The sequence below is a fragment of the Oryza glaberrima genome, chromosome 10 (genome assembly GCF_000147395.1).
Source record: "Oryza glaberrima chromosome 10, OglaRS2, whole genome shotgun sequence".
Lineage (NCBI taxonomy): Eukaryota > Viridiplantae > Streptophyta > Magnoliopsida > Poales > Poaceae > Oryza > Oryza glaberrima.
The window spans coordinates 232,595-246,999 of record NC_068335.1 but is presented as its reverse complement, the minus strand read 5'-3'; the positions used below and the strand labels follow the sequence as shown (position 1 = coordinate 246,999).

The following is a 14,405-nucleotide window of genomic DNA, read 5'->3' as shown; positions in this document are numbered from 1 at the left end:
TGGCATTTCTATACATCTTTGTGTGTATTAATCTTGCAGTTTGTATGTGATCTGTCTCCTGGCCATTATCTTTTGGAACTACTTCAACTTGAAATGATTTATGTAGAGGTGCAAACAATTATAGGGCTGGTTTATTTTATTTGCTAAACCGTTGCCACTGCGCTGCAAATAGTAATTGTTTACAAGGATTGGATTGTAGCTATGGAAAAGCTATTGATAATCCGTGTTTGGAATATTGTTTATCTACCTCACTTGAGCTTTGTAATACATGTAAAATTATGTACACGGAATTTCACTGACAATCTAACACTTGCAAAAAGTGGACATGTGTAGTGCAGTGGCAACGTTTTACTACCAAATACTTCCTCCGTTTCATAATGTAAGTCATTCTAGCATTTCCCACATTCATATTGATGCTAATGAATCTAAATAGATATATATGTCTAGATTCATTAGCATCAATATGAATGTGAGAAATGCTAGAATGACTTACATTGTGAAACGGAGGTAGTACTAAAGTTTTCTTGTCTTCTTATTTATGTGGGTTATTTCAGTCCGTGATTGCCCCCTTTCCTAGATCAGAGTAATGTTGGCCATAAATACATTTGAATTTTATGATAATTAAGCATTTATTGAACCTCTGGCATATATATGAGTAGTAGATGACAACATATATATATTAAATTATTTTATCTACGAATGTAAGAAAAAGTCAATGTACAGAAGACGGTTGAAGCATATATAACCACTTTTGATATAAGCAATAGAAAAATGTATTTAACACATTTGGCTTTAGCTCCTTCGCATAAAGCCATAAAGCGCAAATGAAAGGGAAGTGGAATTAAACGGGTCAAAATTAAAGATGACCTCCCTAGTTTATAGGATAAAGAGACAAAAATGTGATGGTGCGTTCGAGACAAAAAGAAAGTGTGATGGTTGAGGCATATATAGCCACGTTATTTTAATAGAAAATTGTTTTACACCTTTGGCAAATAGACTACACCTTGGTGCACACAGCCATAAATTGCTCGCTATATATAATGAAATGTTGGTCCAATTGAAAGGCAGATCAGATAATAGGGCTGGGCTTTTTGAGTATAGAATTCCTATGATTTCATCGCTTCCTGTGCAACAAGTAATACTCTGTTTTGAATGAGATCGTGTCCGGTTCTGTTTTTATGATTCACTAGCCACATGGTCGTGCATGGCACGACTTTGGATGCCCGTATAATGATTATGAGACTGTAATTTGAATTTGATTTTTTTTTGTTTTTGCAAAATCATAGGATTTGATACCCTTTTGCTTTTGGTTTCACAACAATGTTTCTTCTACTGTATCTGCTCGAGAAATGAGAATAATTACTCAGCAATTTGATACATAACACTTATATCTATTACAGTTCCAGGAGTATTTTTATCAAATAATTACTCAGCAAGATGTATTAACCAATCCATACCCAAAATCATGTCATAACTGCCCAGATTCAAGACTTCAAAATTGGTACAGAAAACCCATCCTTGAGTCATCCATTCACAGTTTGGCATTGCTGCAATACATGTCAGAACAGTGCCATTTGCCACCTTCACCTGAGTTTTTGATACTTAGGGCGTTCACAATGCGCATAGCTAGCATTCAGCCTCACCCAGCCCTACCCAACATTCCCCTCCACGTCGAAGGCTACCGTGACCAACTGAAGAAAACGGAGCCTAAATGGGACACTCGTTCTTTATCAGATTCATCAGGGAATCGCCAGGGATTCGTCTACTCCCGTGTGAGGCGATGACCAGGAGAGGAGGGCCGCTGCTCGTCGTCGTTGCGCAGAACAGCAGGCGCCGGCGAGGAGAGGGGATAGGGATTTGGCGCCGGCGAGCTGAAGTGAAGGAGATCCATCCGGCGAGCCCAGGCTAGATCTGGTCGCCCCGCTGCCGCTCCACTCGGCGCCCTCGCCACTGCTCCGCCTGGCTCCATCACCGCTCGGGCCGCCGCTGCTCCACCCAGCGCTGTTGCCGCCGCTGTCTCCGCTTAGTTCGACGCCGTCGCTGTCTCCGCCCGGCTCCAACGCCGCTCCCCCCACCTCCGTCCCCTCTTGGGCCGCCGTTCCGCCCGCCTCCGTTGCCACTCCACCCGGCGCCGTCGCCGCTCAGGCTGCCGCTCCGCCCGGCACCCTTGCCGCTTTTTTGCCCGCCGCCCGATTCTCTTTGGTGGGGAAAGGGAGAGAGGGGTGCCAGGAAAACTGAAAAGGTGTAACATTGGTAGAACCCACTATAAACAACTTGCACTGTGTAACATGTAGCTAACACAGTTCTTGGTCTATGTGGAACATGAGGTCCAGCAAAATTGCGTGACGCACTGAGATAGTCTGAGCAACCTGAGAGCTAAGGAAACTAGCTGTACTGCCAGAATCAACAAGGATCAGCACCTCTCTATCTTGAATGAATCCTAACATACGCATACAGCCCACAGTTTCAGACCCAAGCATTGACTGAACTGAAATAGCCATTAAGCCCTGACTGTCAGATCCTTCACATTCTTCAGTAAATTCCTGGTCATACAAAATTTCAGAACCCAGGGTGGTAAGTAATTCCTGAACAGCATGCAACTGAACAGTATTAGCACATTTGTGAGTAGGAGACCATTTCTCAGCATAAATATAACATAAACCCTGAGCTCTGCGTTGAGCCTTTAGCGCAGAAATCTTATCAGTACTGTTCACCAACTTGCCGTTGTCAAGAGTCTTGCGATCTTCCATTCGCGACACACTGCCAGTAGTCACCCCACGATTTGGTGGTAAGGGCAAAGGTAAAGCACCCTTGTAAGCAGGATTTGGTTGAATTTGCAACCCATTGTCAATCTTCTTCGGATTTGAAACTGACACTGCAGAGGATTCCAAAATAACCTCCTCTTGCAAAGAAGCAATTGCCAATGCTGTCTCCAAATCCTTTGGCCGATGCAGAAAAACTGCATTCCTGATCTCCCAACGTAATCCCGCAGTAAAAAGATGTGTCAGGTATCTCATATTCAAAACTAGATCATAGGCTAAGAGTTGATTCATTAACTCATCAAATTTTTCATAGTACTCCCAAACTGAACCCATTTGTTTAATGTTATCCATTTGCCTAATAAGAGTCTCATGTTGATCTCTATCAAATTTGTTGGACACCGCCACTCAAAAATTCTCCCAAACCGGAAACCTAACATGAGCCTTTGATGATCTTAACCACGATGCTGCCCTGTCCGAAAAATAGATGGTTGCTATCCTAACCCATAATCTAGGAAAAGTGTTGTTCACTTCAAAATAGTGCTTACTTCTCATCTTCGAATCTAAAGGATCAGTTCCATCAAACTTAGAAAAATCCAACTTGGGAACCCTACGATTATACTGATGGCCACCAAATTCCTCGTCAATTTCTCCACCCCCAAATTCAGATTGCTCAAAATTATTAGAGGATTGGTAGGGAAATCATACTCTTGACCGGAGTCGGGATCAGGGTGGTAACCATCCCCGAAACCCTTCCTCGGTGATCTGTTGCATCGCGGCAGCCATGAGGCCATTTGTCCCCTCCTCCCAGCACAGCCACATGTGGCGTAGGCGGCGTAGGGAATAGCGGAGCCTTCCTCTCCTCGTCCATCAACGGAACTCGAGTTGGGTAAGGATTCGTCGCAGAGGAACTTGAAGCCTTGTTCATGAGCTCCATTTGTTGACGCAGATCGAACACTTCCTCGCGCAGCTCCTGCACTGCAGTCTCCACTTGAGGTCACCAATTCGTCATGCCTTGATCCAACTTTGCCACCGCGGCTTGGGTTTCACCTTGCTTGAGATTCAGTACCACCAGCGACTCCTGGATATCTCCTAAAACCTTGCCGAAGTCGATACTCTGCTTCTCCATCACCTCCACTTGCAACTGCAACCGTGATGTGTAGCGTGGCCTATCCAGGATGAAGCTCTGATACCAAATGTCACGATCTTAACATCTACCACGACTGATTCACGCTAGCGAAGAGAGAACAGAGAGAGAACAGGGAAGAGATTGAATTAGATTTTTTTTTTTTGACATGAGATTGAATTAGATTTGAGTTGTTCGTAATACATCGTTCAATCCTTTCTCTAACCCTGCCGGCTTATATAGCAATACACTATTAAGCCTCTCTCTCTATGACAGTGGCCCAGCCTCTACTACTGGGTCCACTCACTCTCTCGGGGAAACGGCAACTCGGCTGCCTTTCACGTCTGGGCTGACTCATGGGCTGGGCCGCTGTTGATTGGTCCGAAGTGAGGCCCAACGATGTTGCCACCGTGACACAATGGAGGTGGCCAAATTCCTCAATGTTTTAGGTACTACATTTCTTCCGTATAATGCGATGATTGCAGATACTGTTAAGAAGAGAAACTTTGATGCTGAGCGATTGGAGTCTGAGGCCTCTATGGAGTCAAATTCAATCAGGCATCCCAAAAATTTTCATGTAGGTTAATTAAATGGATATCAAGAGAAATCAATAGGACAGCTGGGAAATTGGCCAACGAAGTTAAAGCTCATCAGCTTCAGATTCCTCAAAACATTTCCCATCTTGCTTATCCCAGCAGAGATTGTCATACATGCTAGTAGTCTAAAACATCTCTTCAGTTCAAGGAACTGTATGGTCAACCATGCACTTTGTTTCTAATTTGCACCGTGTTTAGTTGCAAATTTTTTTGTAAACTTCCAACTTTTCCATCACATCAAAACTTTCCTACACACATAAACTTCCAACTTTTCAATCACATCGTTCCAATTTCAACCAAACTTCCAATTTTAGCGTGAACTAAACACACCCTGGAATGAAGTCTTAGTTCTAAAAGAAAGATAATCTTGAATGTAAATTTGTTCATAGTCAACGTTGAACCTGGTACATCATGCGATGGCACGTGTCCAGATATCGCACATCAATAAGGTTCAAGGAGCCGAATACATGACATGGGCCATGAGGTCCTGCCATCCAGTTTAACATCACAGATGACACCACAAAAAGGTTTAATTTGGTGGTCACATGATACATATATATTCGGCGACCTTCCTTCTTAGTATAAGGTAAGGTGTCCGCAAAACACACATGCATTCATCACTAACCCTCCCAAATCTCAGAGAAACATGAACCCTCCCAATCTCAGAGAAACATGAACCGCATAACAGTTTGCAGAAACATGATTATCAACAGCTACATGCCAATAAGCACCTGCACAAAGAAAAACAACATGACTAATTAAACATAATGAAAGGTGGAGCACGAACAAGTGTGAATACTTTAGCCCTACCAAACAACTGACAGTATAATCTATTTTTGAGTTATTATATAGGAGTATATGCTAAACTTCTAACAAAAGAAAAACAAAAAGGTCACAACATACCTTTTCACTCATGCATTCTTTAGCACTTTGGTGAGCATTTTGAATGCAGCAGTACTGTACCTTCTCGACTGAAGGGTACCTGTCAGTTGCTGAATTCCTCCCAAGAAACCTTTATGAGTAGAAATCGAAGACAATTTGCTCATTGAAATATGGACCGCTCCAAAATTTCCCACAGGCACGTCATCTGGTCCATTGCCCGACAAAACTGATCTCCAGCAGGGGAAAAAACTTCTCCTCATGTATGTCGGATCCCATCCTCTAAGTGCTCTTTTACTTACAGCCTGACCCATAATTCAATGAAGATTAGGTGTTGTGAAACCCAAAAACATTTATTTCCAGCTTGATCGACCAGAGAAATAGTATACTTAAGCAACACACAAATTTTTTTTCTGGTAACATTTGAGTGAAAAGTTAACAAGTAAATGAAGAAAATAACAGACATCTACTCCCTCCGTTTCATATTATAAGTCGTTTGACTTTTTTCCTAGTCAAGTTTGACCAAGTTTATAGAAAAATATATTAGTATTTTCAACCAAAAACAAACATATTATCATAATATATTTAATGCTACATTTATGAAACTAGTTTGGTATTTTAGATGTTGCTACATTTTTCTATAAGCTTGGTCAAACTTGACTAGGAAAAAAGTTAAACGACTTATAATATGAAATGGAGGGAGTTGCATCTTTATTTATTACAATTCAACTGCAATATCACTAATCATACTGAATTCCTTCATTCTAACATCTTACATAGGTTATGATCAAACATCTAAAGAAGCTATCGCAAGACCGCACGCACAGATAAAGGAGGGAAAATCAATCTAAACACAATACTTCAAAGGAAAACATATGATCCATAGCTGATCAATTATTTTCAGATTTGTCGACAGTTCGATAACCTAGGATGATGCACTGCTGAAAAACTGCCGAGCAACCCTTACCAGGGAAATAGGTGTTAGACATGAGAAACACCATCTACTTTTATAGACATCCCAATTTCAAGATAATGATCTAGTACTCTGGCATATACATCCAATAGGATAGCAACTAAGGGCAAGTACTATGATACCTGATGTGTTGCCCTAAAAATGCCACATAGAATTGGATAATGAGGTGGAAGAAATAAATGAGGAAAGAAAAAGTGAGCCACCCCTCATGCAAGGGGCAACCTCCACACAAACCCCAAGAAAAAGAAAATGAAAGAAAGAGGGGATTGGACAAACAAATAAATTAAAATTATTTGCATTAGTATGCTAGAGATAGTACATGTGGTGTATTATATGTATCACCTTTTATCTTGCATAAATAAAATTAGATGTGATAACTACGCCTACTATAAAACTTGCCCTAACAGCAAACATAACGTGGAACCTAAGGAACTAATCATTATCTGCTGCTCCCTGCATGCTACGGTACATCGTGGTATCCCACGCACTGTTGCAGAATAAATTATCAAGAGACTATGGAAAACTAAAAAAGCGAATATATAAAAACTCATTGGTAACATCTGATTACCTTTTTCTCTACAGCAGATCCAGCAGGCAGAGAAGACGTTTGTGCAACTGCCTTGGTTGCATCTATATGCCCTAATATCCATTTAAAAAAACAGTAAGGGCTTGTTCTGAGAAATTCAGACAGAGTTACTTTAATAATAAACACACACCTTTGTGAAATATGTCATAGTAAGACGTCCCGTACATATAAGGAGACCTTCCAAAACAAGTTGAAGAAATAATCAAATAATCAACAAACTAAATATGCATTTGCATACAAAAAATTAAGATATTGAATACAAAAGGAGCAGTACAGTTTTATGTTGTCAATGTATTTTTCCTTAGGGCAAAACCCGAATTCCTTAAGAATAGATGAGACACGTGCAAGAACATCCGCATGGGACACCTGAATGACATTTAAACCATTCTATCAGATTGAGAGAAAAAAAAGGCAAAGAGAAAATGCAACATACAAATGCCATACATTGTGGGAAAGAAATGACAAAAATAATGGTTTAGAGAAATTATACAGATGAAATGAAAGGAGATATAACAGTTTTCAAGCACACTTGGTTCAAAAGTATGCATACAAACATATTCAAAATTAACTTATATATTTGTCTAGGTTTACCTTAACTACATTCAGGATTAGAAACAAGATAATACAAACAGATGGTTCAAAAGGTACAAAGCATGAACAGTTTTTTTAATTCAAATTGACTTTATAATTATATAAAAAAAGTAAAAGCCCATTTTTGGCACTTGAACTTTCATCACAGTCCATTTGTCACCCTGAACTAAGAAACCAAGAAACTGCTTGTTTTTCATGCCAAACATGCAAAAGCAGACAAATAACACAGTAAATTGGACAAAATGATAGTGGTTTCTCGCGAACATGAACTTCAATTAGGTAAGTTTCAAACATAAGAAGAGTCTGCAGTAGGGAAAATCACCACCATCCCAAACAAAACAAATTAAAATAGGTTCAGAGTGTTGTTTGTTCAACTGAAAAATTGACGATAGAAAGCAAGGGCACCCTCCCCCCCCCCCCCCCCAAAAAAAAAAAAAGTGTGTGAGTTCAATCAAAACATCGCGAGGTGGCTCATATAGTTAGCGTAAGGCAATAACAAAATCTGCTAGTTGCCACCACGAACCTACATGCAACTATTTCACTTTTCCTGTTTTGTGTTGTACACAAGGAGAAAATAGCATGCAAGTATTCATGAAACATATGCAAAATTTGCACTTACCACCATCTGCTAATTAATCAGTTACCAAAATATATCAAAAAGTGTGGACATAGTTACACTGTATAAAAGGCTGTGCTGTGCTTACAACTAAAATTATAGAGGCTTGCTGTGTCTCTAATATTTGTTCATTATAAAAAAAATGACATTCTCTATACAATATTTTTTTTTGTAAATAACGTTAACCGTTTTAGTTAGTTGCAGCAAAAGCATAAACATCAGTCACATAATATCCAATATAAATTGAATTGAAATGTAAGAATACTTCCATATTCTAATAAATCACAAACACAACAAAATCATACGAATGCACAAAAATCTTATTACTATTTGAGACTTGGCTTCCTAAATCAACTCCAGGACTCAGATATTAGCATGCTGACAGTAATACCCTAAAGTTGTTTTGTCCTCTGGAACCTGGCTTCCCTATGAAGCTCGTTGTTAGGAACTAAGTGCATAATGCCATAAGTGGGCCAATGTAGGAGATCTGCACACTAGTTGTGTGCAGGGAGAGAATTTCAGGGGGGGTTGCCTGTTAAATACTCAAATAGCATGCCCCAAATAAATATTATCTAATCCCATCACTAATTCAAACCTATCTCAAATCATGCAGAGGATAGATTAGGAAATTAAGTAATATAATCTATTTTGAGGATAGCCACTACTAGTGGAAATAACCCAATTAAGGCACAGCAGCTCCTGAGACATGCTAAGGCCACATCGCCAACACTAGAGCGTTCCAACTTTTCAGAGCAGCAGAGGCTCTTACATCATAGGCTTCATTGGGAAGCTTGATAAGTCACCCCACTTTTGGGGAAGCTTACTCTTGTGATGGCTTTAACATAATGTTCAATGCACGATAGACAAAACATGACCGACTGTTCACTTAATGCTGGATATGCCACCCCAATGCATGCACACCGTAGCAGTACAGGTAACGAGTTGCCGAAGAAACCAACAAATCCCTAAAATTCTTGCTCAGATCAGGGAATGGAATTTTGGAAGAACCTAGTAAAATACTAATGCTAATATGAAAACTTACAGTGAGAGGAAGATATCAGATGGCAATGTAACTGCAATATTAAAAACAAGGAAGTAATGGTACCTCTGAATGTGCTTCAATGTAGTTATCAAGAGCCTCACCAGCTAGCAAAATTATACTAAAAAGCTCGGATTTACAACTCAGAAGTGCTTCCCTTTCCTCCAGCTGCTTCTGCGCCTCTCCAGTATCACCTTTGGCACATCTTAGGGAAGCATACTCTTTAAATAAAAGGTGCGTGATAATACAAAACCCATCAGGTTTGATCTTGCGAATATGTTTTTGAGCTGCCAGGAGTAAAACTGCGGTCTGTACAAGCTTGCCGTTCTTCATGTAATTCCAGAGCTCATCAACAAGATTATCTGTTTTCTCGGCAAGAAGTCTAATCGTATCCAAGAAAACCTTCTGCACAATAGAAAAGGGCGAATGAGCACTAAGTGACTCAGCACTAATATGCAAGCTGGCAGCGGGAAATAACTTCCTATTACATCTAATTGAAGTAAGCATGAACTAGGAGCAATCTCAAAGCAGAACTAAATCTAGTTAACTAGTGGAGCTGCTGACTTCTTGTCTCTATATATGAAATAAGAACATGGCTTTGCACATGTGGGAAATTTTATAAGATGACATATGAGAACTTTTTCTTGTCATGCTGCAAAGATATATAGTACTTTAATTTGGAAAGAGATAAGTGAAACAAACCATCTCAGGTAGGCAGAGGAGATGAATGAGTTTGTAGATGTAATCCTCATGATACTGCATTGGAGATAGATTGTCCTCCAGATACTTGTGCATGCAAGCATTTTCAACCGCAACATGAAGCGGTAGTAGTCCCTGAATTCCAGCATCACTGGCTGTGCGTACATTTGCTGAAGCACCATGGCGCAAGAGCAACTTGACCATGTCAGCAGAGAACCGTTCAGCAGCTTCATGGAGTGCAAAATATCCATATGGATTCATGCAGTTTGGATTAGCGTGCTTAGAACGGAGTTCAGGTGCCTTGCCCTCCAATACAACTTTTGCACATCGCAAGGCATTATGCCTGACCATGTGGGTTAAGGTTTCTGAGGTGATGGCACACTGATACGTCATGATCGACTCACATTGCACAAACAAGGGGAGGAAGCACCGTACACTATCCTTTTCCAAGACAGTGGTCAAGCGGGGAGTAATATCAAAGAAGGCATCTCGCCCGATCTAAATCAGTCCATTGGCAATTAAAAGCAATCAGTATCCAATGTCATCAAAGCAAAACAATAGTGCACTCTCATTGACAAACCATTTTGTTTCAGCGAAAATAACTTTCTTTTTTTTAAAAAAAAAAACAGAAGAGACAACTTAGATAAACAAAATAAAATGCTGCAGGATTAGAAAAAATTACTAACATAACAGGATGATTTGGCAACTGAATTCTGCAAATGAAGATTAGAGAAAAACCTGAGGTACTGGGTCCGGGATGATTATATCATTTTTTAACTGCTTGGCGATCCAAGCAGTTTTTAGAGCTATCCACTGGATTTGGAAGAAAGAATTAATTATTGTCAACAAGCAGGAAGAAAGAATTAATTATTGTCAACAAGCAGGTAGGGCAGACAGAAACTGAGAGGAAGATCAGCCACCATACCTCGTCGACCTTATCCCAATCAAATACATTGAGAACAAGAAAAGGGCGGGAAGGATCCATGTTATCTATGGTTGCTCCTTCTTCTAATCCTTTGCCATCAATTTCTCCACGGAAAGCATCTGGCAGTTCATATTCTGGAAGTTTCACAATTGATGGTTCGTCTGAAACAAGGAGGAATTAATGAGTCAAAACAACACTGTAATTTTGTATTGTAATAAGTCATATAATGTAAGACACGCTGATGGTAAACCCTTACAACAAAGACAAAATATATGTTGTTTAGGCTAGCAATTCCTATGAAAACATGACATTTTGAAATAAAGATGATTAAATATTATTATGGTTGGAGTGTATATATATTTTTCATGATGAATCTATCAATATCTGTCTTATATTATTAATATGTGTAGTTCTTTATATATCGATTAATGGATGGTCAAAGCTAATAAAAGAAAAAGGAAGAGAGAGAGAGAGAATAGTTTGACCGATAGAAACACAGCAACTAGAGATATTATATTTTGAATCAGAGATCGCTGAAATTAATGTACAACAATCAATCAATCAATCAATCTTATGTTGCAAAATTAAATCTCCCACTGTAGTGGAGACAAACAGAAGTGTAGAGAGAGAGGAGGTGGTGGCGCGGTAACAACAACTACATTCTACTAGGATTTATCTTATATATAGCTGGACTAGAGAAGCGAAGAAAAAAAACAAATCAATCAGGCGCAAGAAAGAAATTAAGCTCAGTTTCAGAACATGAGGAACAGCTAAAATTAAGCTTCGGACTCGAAAGGAATGATTTCGAAGATGAAACAGAAAACAATTAAATCACACACAAAGTAAATTGGATTGGATTGGATGGATGTATTACTTAGGGGCGTTCCCTTCAACATGATCGATAGATCGACCGGTCCCTCCTTGAAGAAGTTGATATGATAAAAGAAAGCTTGGGCCTTTCCGTGAATGATGAATCAGTAGTAGAATAATCACCAGATCTCCTCTCAACTCTCCAGGTGGTGAGGCCAAAATAATGGGGGAAAGGGGGCGCAGGCAGGTCGCCGGAGGGCGGAGGGGGATTCGCGTCGCGACCTAGGGTTTTTCTTTCTGGGAAAGGGAAACCCTCGCACACCCGTGTCCGTGTGTGTGTGTTTATCTTCCTCTTCTTTTTTTTTTTTTTGGGGTGGGGGGGGGGGGGGGTCAAGATCGATCTTGAGGATAAGTAGTACTCCCTCCGTTTCGTTTTGTTTGTCGCTGTAGCTCATTTCAAAAAGAGTCAAAATGTTTGACGTCGTAGTACACCGGCCGATACCGTTTCCATCTTTACCCCTCAGTCGGCGGCGCGGAGAAGCAGGAGGAGCTCCTCCGCCGGCGGTCCTCCTGCCCCTGCCACGGCGAGGCCCTCCACGCATGGCGCTCAAGTCCGGCGCCGCCTCCCACGCGCATAGTCCCCTTCCGCCGACGAAGCGCCGCCGCGGCACCATGGCCGGAGGAGGAGCCACGCTGGCGGCGGCGGCGTGGGAGATCGCCGTCGTCTTCCGTCCTCCGGCCGCTCCTCGCCTTCGCCTTCGTCCTCTCCATCATCGCCCTCAGTACGGCTGCCCTCTCCTCCTCTCGATTCGGCTTTGGCTCGAGGGCTTTTCCCTGATTCTTTCGTTCGCTGCTCGCGGCGGCGGCTGGTTCGCAGGCTGATACATAGCGTGGAGGACGATGCTGGTGCACGTCTCGTTGGTGCAGGAGATCGCCGGGCTTCGAAAAGCTCCATTGCCACAAGTCTCCTCCTTTCTTTTTTCTTTCTTCAGTTGGATGTCCAGAATTTACCTGATTATTTCATCCGGTTAAGATAGCTGTGCACTTGATTGCAGATTAAGCTACTGAACGGCCTGCAGATTGTCTGATTTGGTTAGCCGTATGTTGATTGTTGATGTTCGTTTTTTAGAGAATGCACATTGCATTTGCTTGGCTATTTGATGTTCATCGAAGGGGAAATTTTTCTGTTTCTGGGAAATTCTGGTCGTGTTCACTGGGGACTGATTGTTGTGTATTTGATCAGATGATTAGTGCTTAGTACTGTCAGTGATGTAATATGCGTGGGAATTTTAGATGTTATAATGAGAAATTGGAAACAAAAATTGGAACTTGAGATACAGATTCAGAGTAGACAGAAATGGGATACTGTTTTGCTGTAAACAGAGTAAACAGAAATGGAGTACTTTATTTTGGATAATGCACTAGTGATCTTTATTGGTTCAATATTATGATTTCGTAATGACATGATTTGCCTATTATCCTGCTCAAGTGCTTTAATTGAATATGACCCTGTTTCATCTAGAAAAAGAATATGGTTCATCATAAAGGTAATATGGCTTCTGTTATTCATCTATTGTGCATGCATTTGGTCATAACACCTGGTTTTCAGATAGGATCTGTGGCATCGAAGGGATCAAATCCAGCCTCTCCATTGCCTTGAGCATCTGTGGCAGCACTGTGATCGAATCCAGCCTCTCCATTGCCTTGAGCATATGTGGCAGCACTGTGATCGAATCCAGCCTCTCCATTGCCTTGAGCATCTGTGGCAGCACTGTGATCAAATCCAGCCTCTCCGGGATCTGTGGCAGAATATGTATCTTCCGGTTCCAAATTTAAATTAATATCCATTGTTCTTTGCTCTCGACCTTGACAAATTCCATGGGTTGTAGCAGAAGGTGATGTTCGTTGTTGTATAGAAGGAGACCTTATCCGTATGCTAGGGGACAGTAACATTCTGCTCAACGGGGTTCTAAAGAATGGCATTGCCACGCAGGGAGACTTCCTTTTTTTGCCTCTTTTCCCTCCAACATTGGACCCATCTAGTGTAACCCTGCAAAAGGTGTTGCAACGAAGTTGTCATGAATGCACATTTTGGATTATAAGTTGCATCAAATGTTAAGAGTGAAAAGCATAGTAAGGTTCTGAGAAAAGGTAAAAGCATCCATTCTGTAAGACATCTAGTACTGGTTGTATAGCATAACTGGACAGACAACCATGTGATCTAACAAGAAATTATACAATAACAAGAACTCCAATTTATGAAGCAATAAGATAAGGAAAAGACTTATGCTAAATGTTTGCATAAACTAGAACAACCAGCAATAGCTCCCTGTAAATAGAAATACAGTGCTATTTCCTTGCTCTAATTAATCGAATTTTGCACAAGCAGTAGCCATGAACTGAACTATGTGAGGTTAGATGTGAAAATTCATTTAACCTCGCAATAGTGAGCATCTATAGAGTTTTCCTGAAAATAACACATTTTAGGAACACAAAATACATCATTGAAAAAAAATCGAATACGAACCTTGGAGAGAGAGCAGTTGAGGACGAAGCCGCGGCGGCGAGGCGCTCGACACGATCCTCTGCACCGCCGTCGCCGACCTCCTGAGCCGCTTTCTTCCATGGTGTGACAAATTTACGACGTCTACCTACCCTGCCCTCCTCCTTCGTCATGACCAACGGCGTCTAGGAAGAACACCCAGTATCTTCCATACAAAATCAAGAACGGACAAGAAATGAACAACCAAATAAACATGGTAAAAAATACCAGAAGACAAGAAACACTGGTAAACAACAACCGATC

The 14,405-nt window shown here is 40.9% G+C and overlaps 1 protein-coding gene across 1 annotated transcript; it reads right to left on the bottom strand.

The window, feature by feature from the left end:
* Positions 1-4,825: 4,825 nt before the first annotated feature.
* LOC127752574 (uncharacterized) lies at positions 4,826-11,962 on the bottom strand. The gene is made up of 10 exons (XM_052277985.1): positions 11,664-11,962; positions 10,790-10,950; positions 10,603-10,677; positions 9,868-10,362; positions 9,232-9,570; positions 7,194-7,285; positions 7,050-7,096; positions 6,902-6,972; positions 5,385-5,665; positions 4,826-5,212 (listed from the first exon to the last, which is right to left on the bottom strand). Exons 1-9 carry the CDS (start codon positions 11,683-11,685, stop codon positions 5,393-5,395), a joined length of 1,575 nt encoding a protein of 524 aa, XP_052133945.1. The 5' UTR covers positions 11,686-11,962; the 3' UTR covers positions 4,826-5,212; positions 5,385-5,392.
* Positions 11,963-14,405: the final 2,443 nt, after the last annotated feature.

Coding starts and splice junctions, on each gene's coding strand:
- LOC127752574 (XM_052277985.1), bottom strand. CDS start 11,685: ATGTTGAAGGGAACGCCCCTAA. Junction 10,951..11,663: donor GTTGAAGGGAACGCCCCTAA/GTAATACATCCA, acceptor TCCTTGTTTCAG/ACGAACCATCAATTGTGAAA. Junction 10,363..10,602: donor TCCCGGACCCAGTACCTCAG/GTTTTTCTCTAA, acceptor GGACTGATTTAG/ATCGGGCGAGATGCCTTCTT.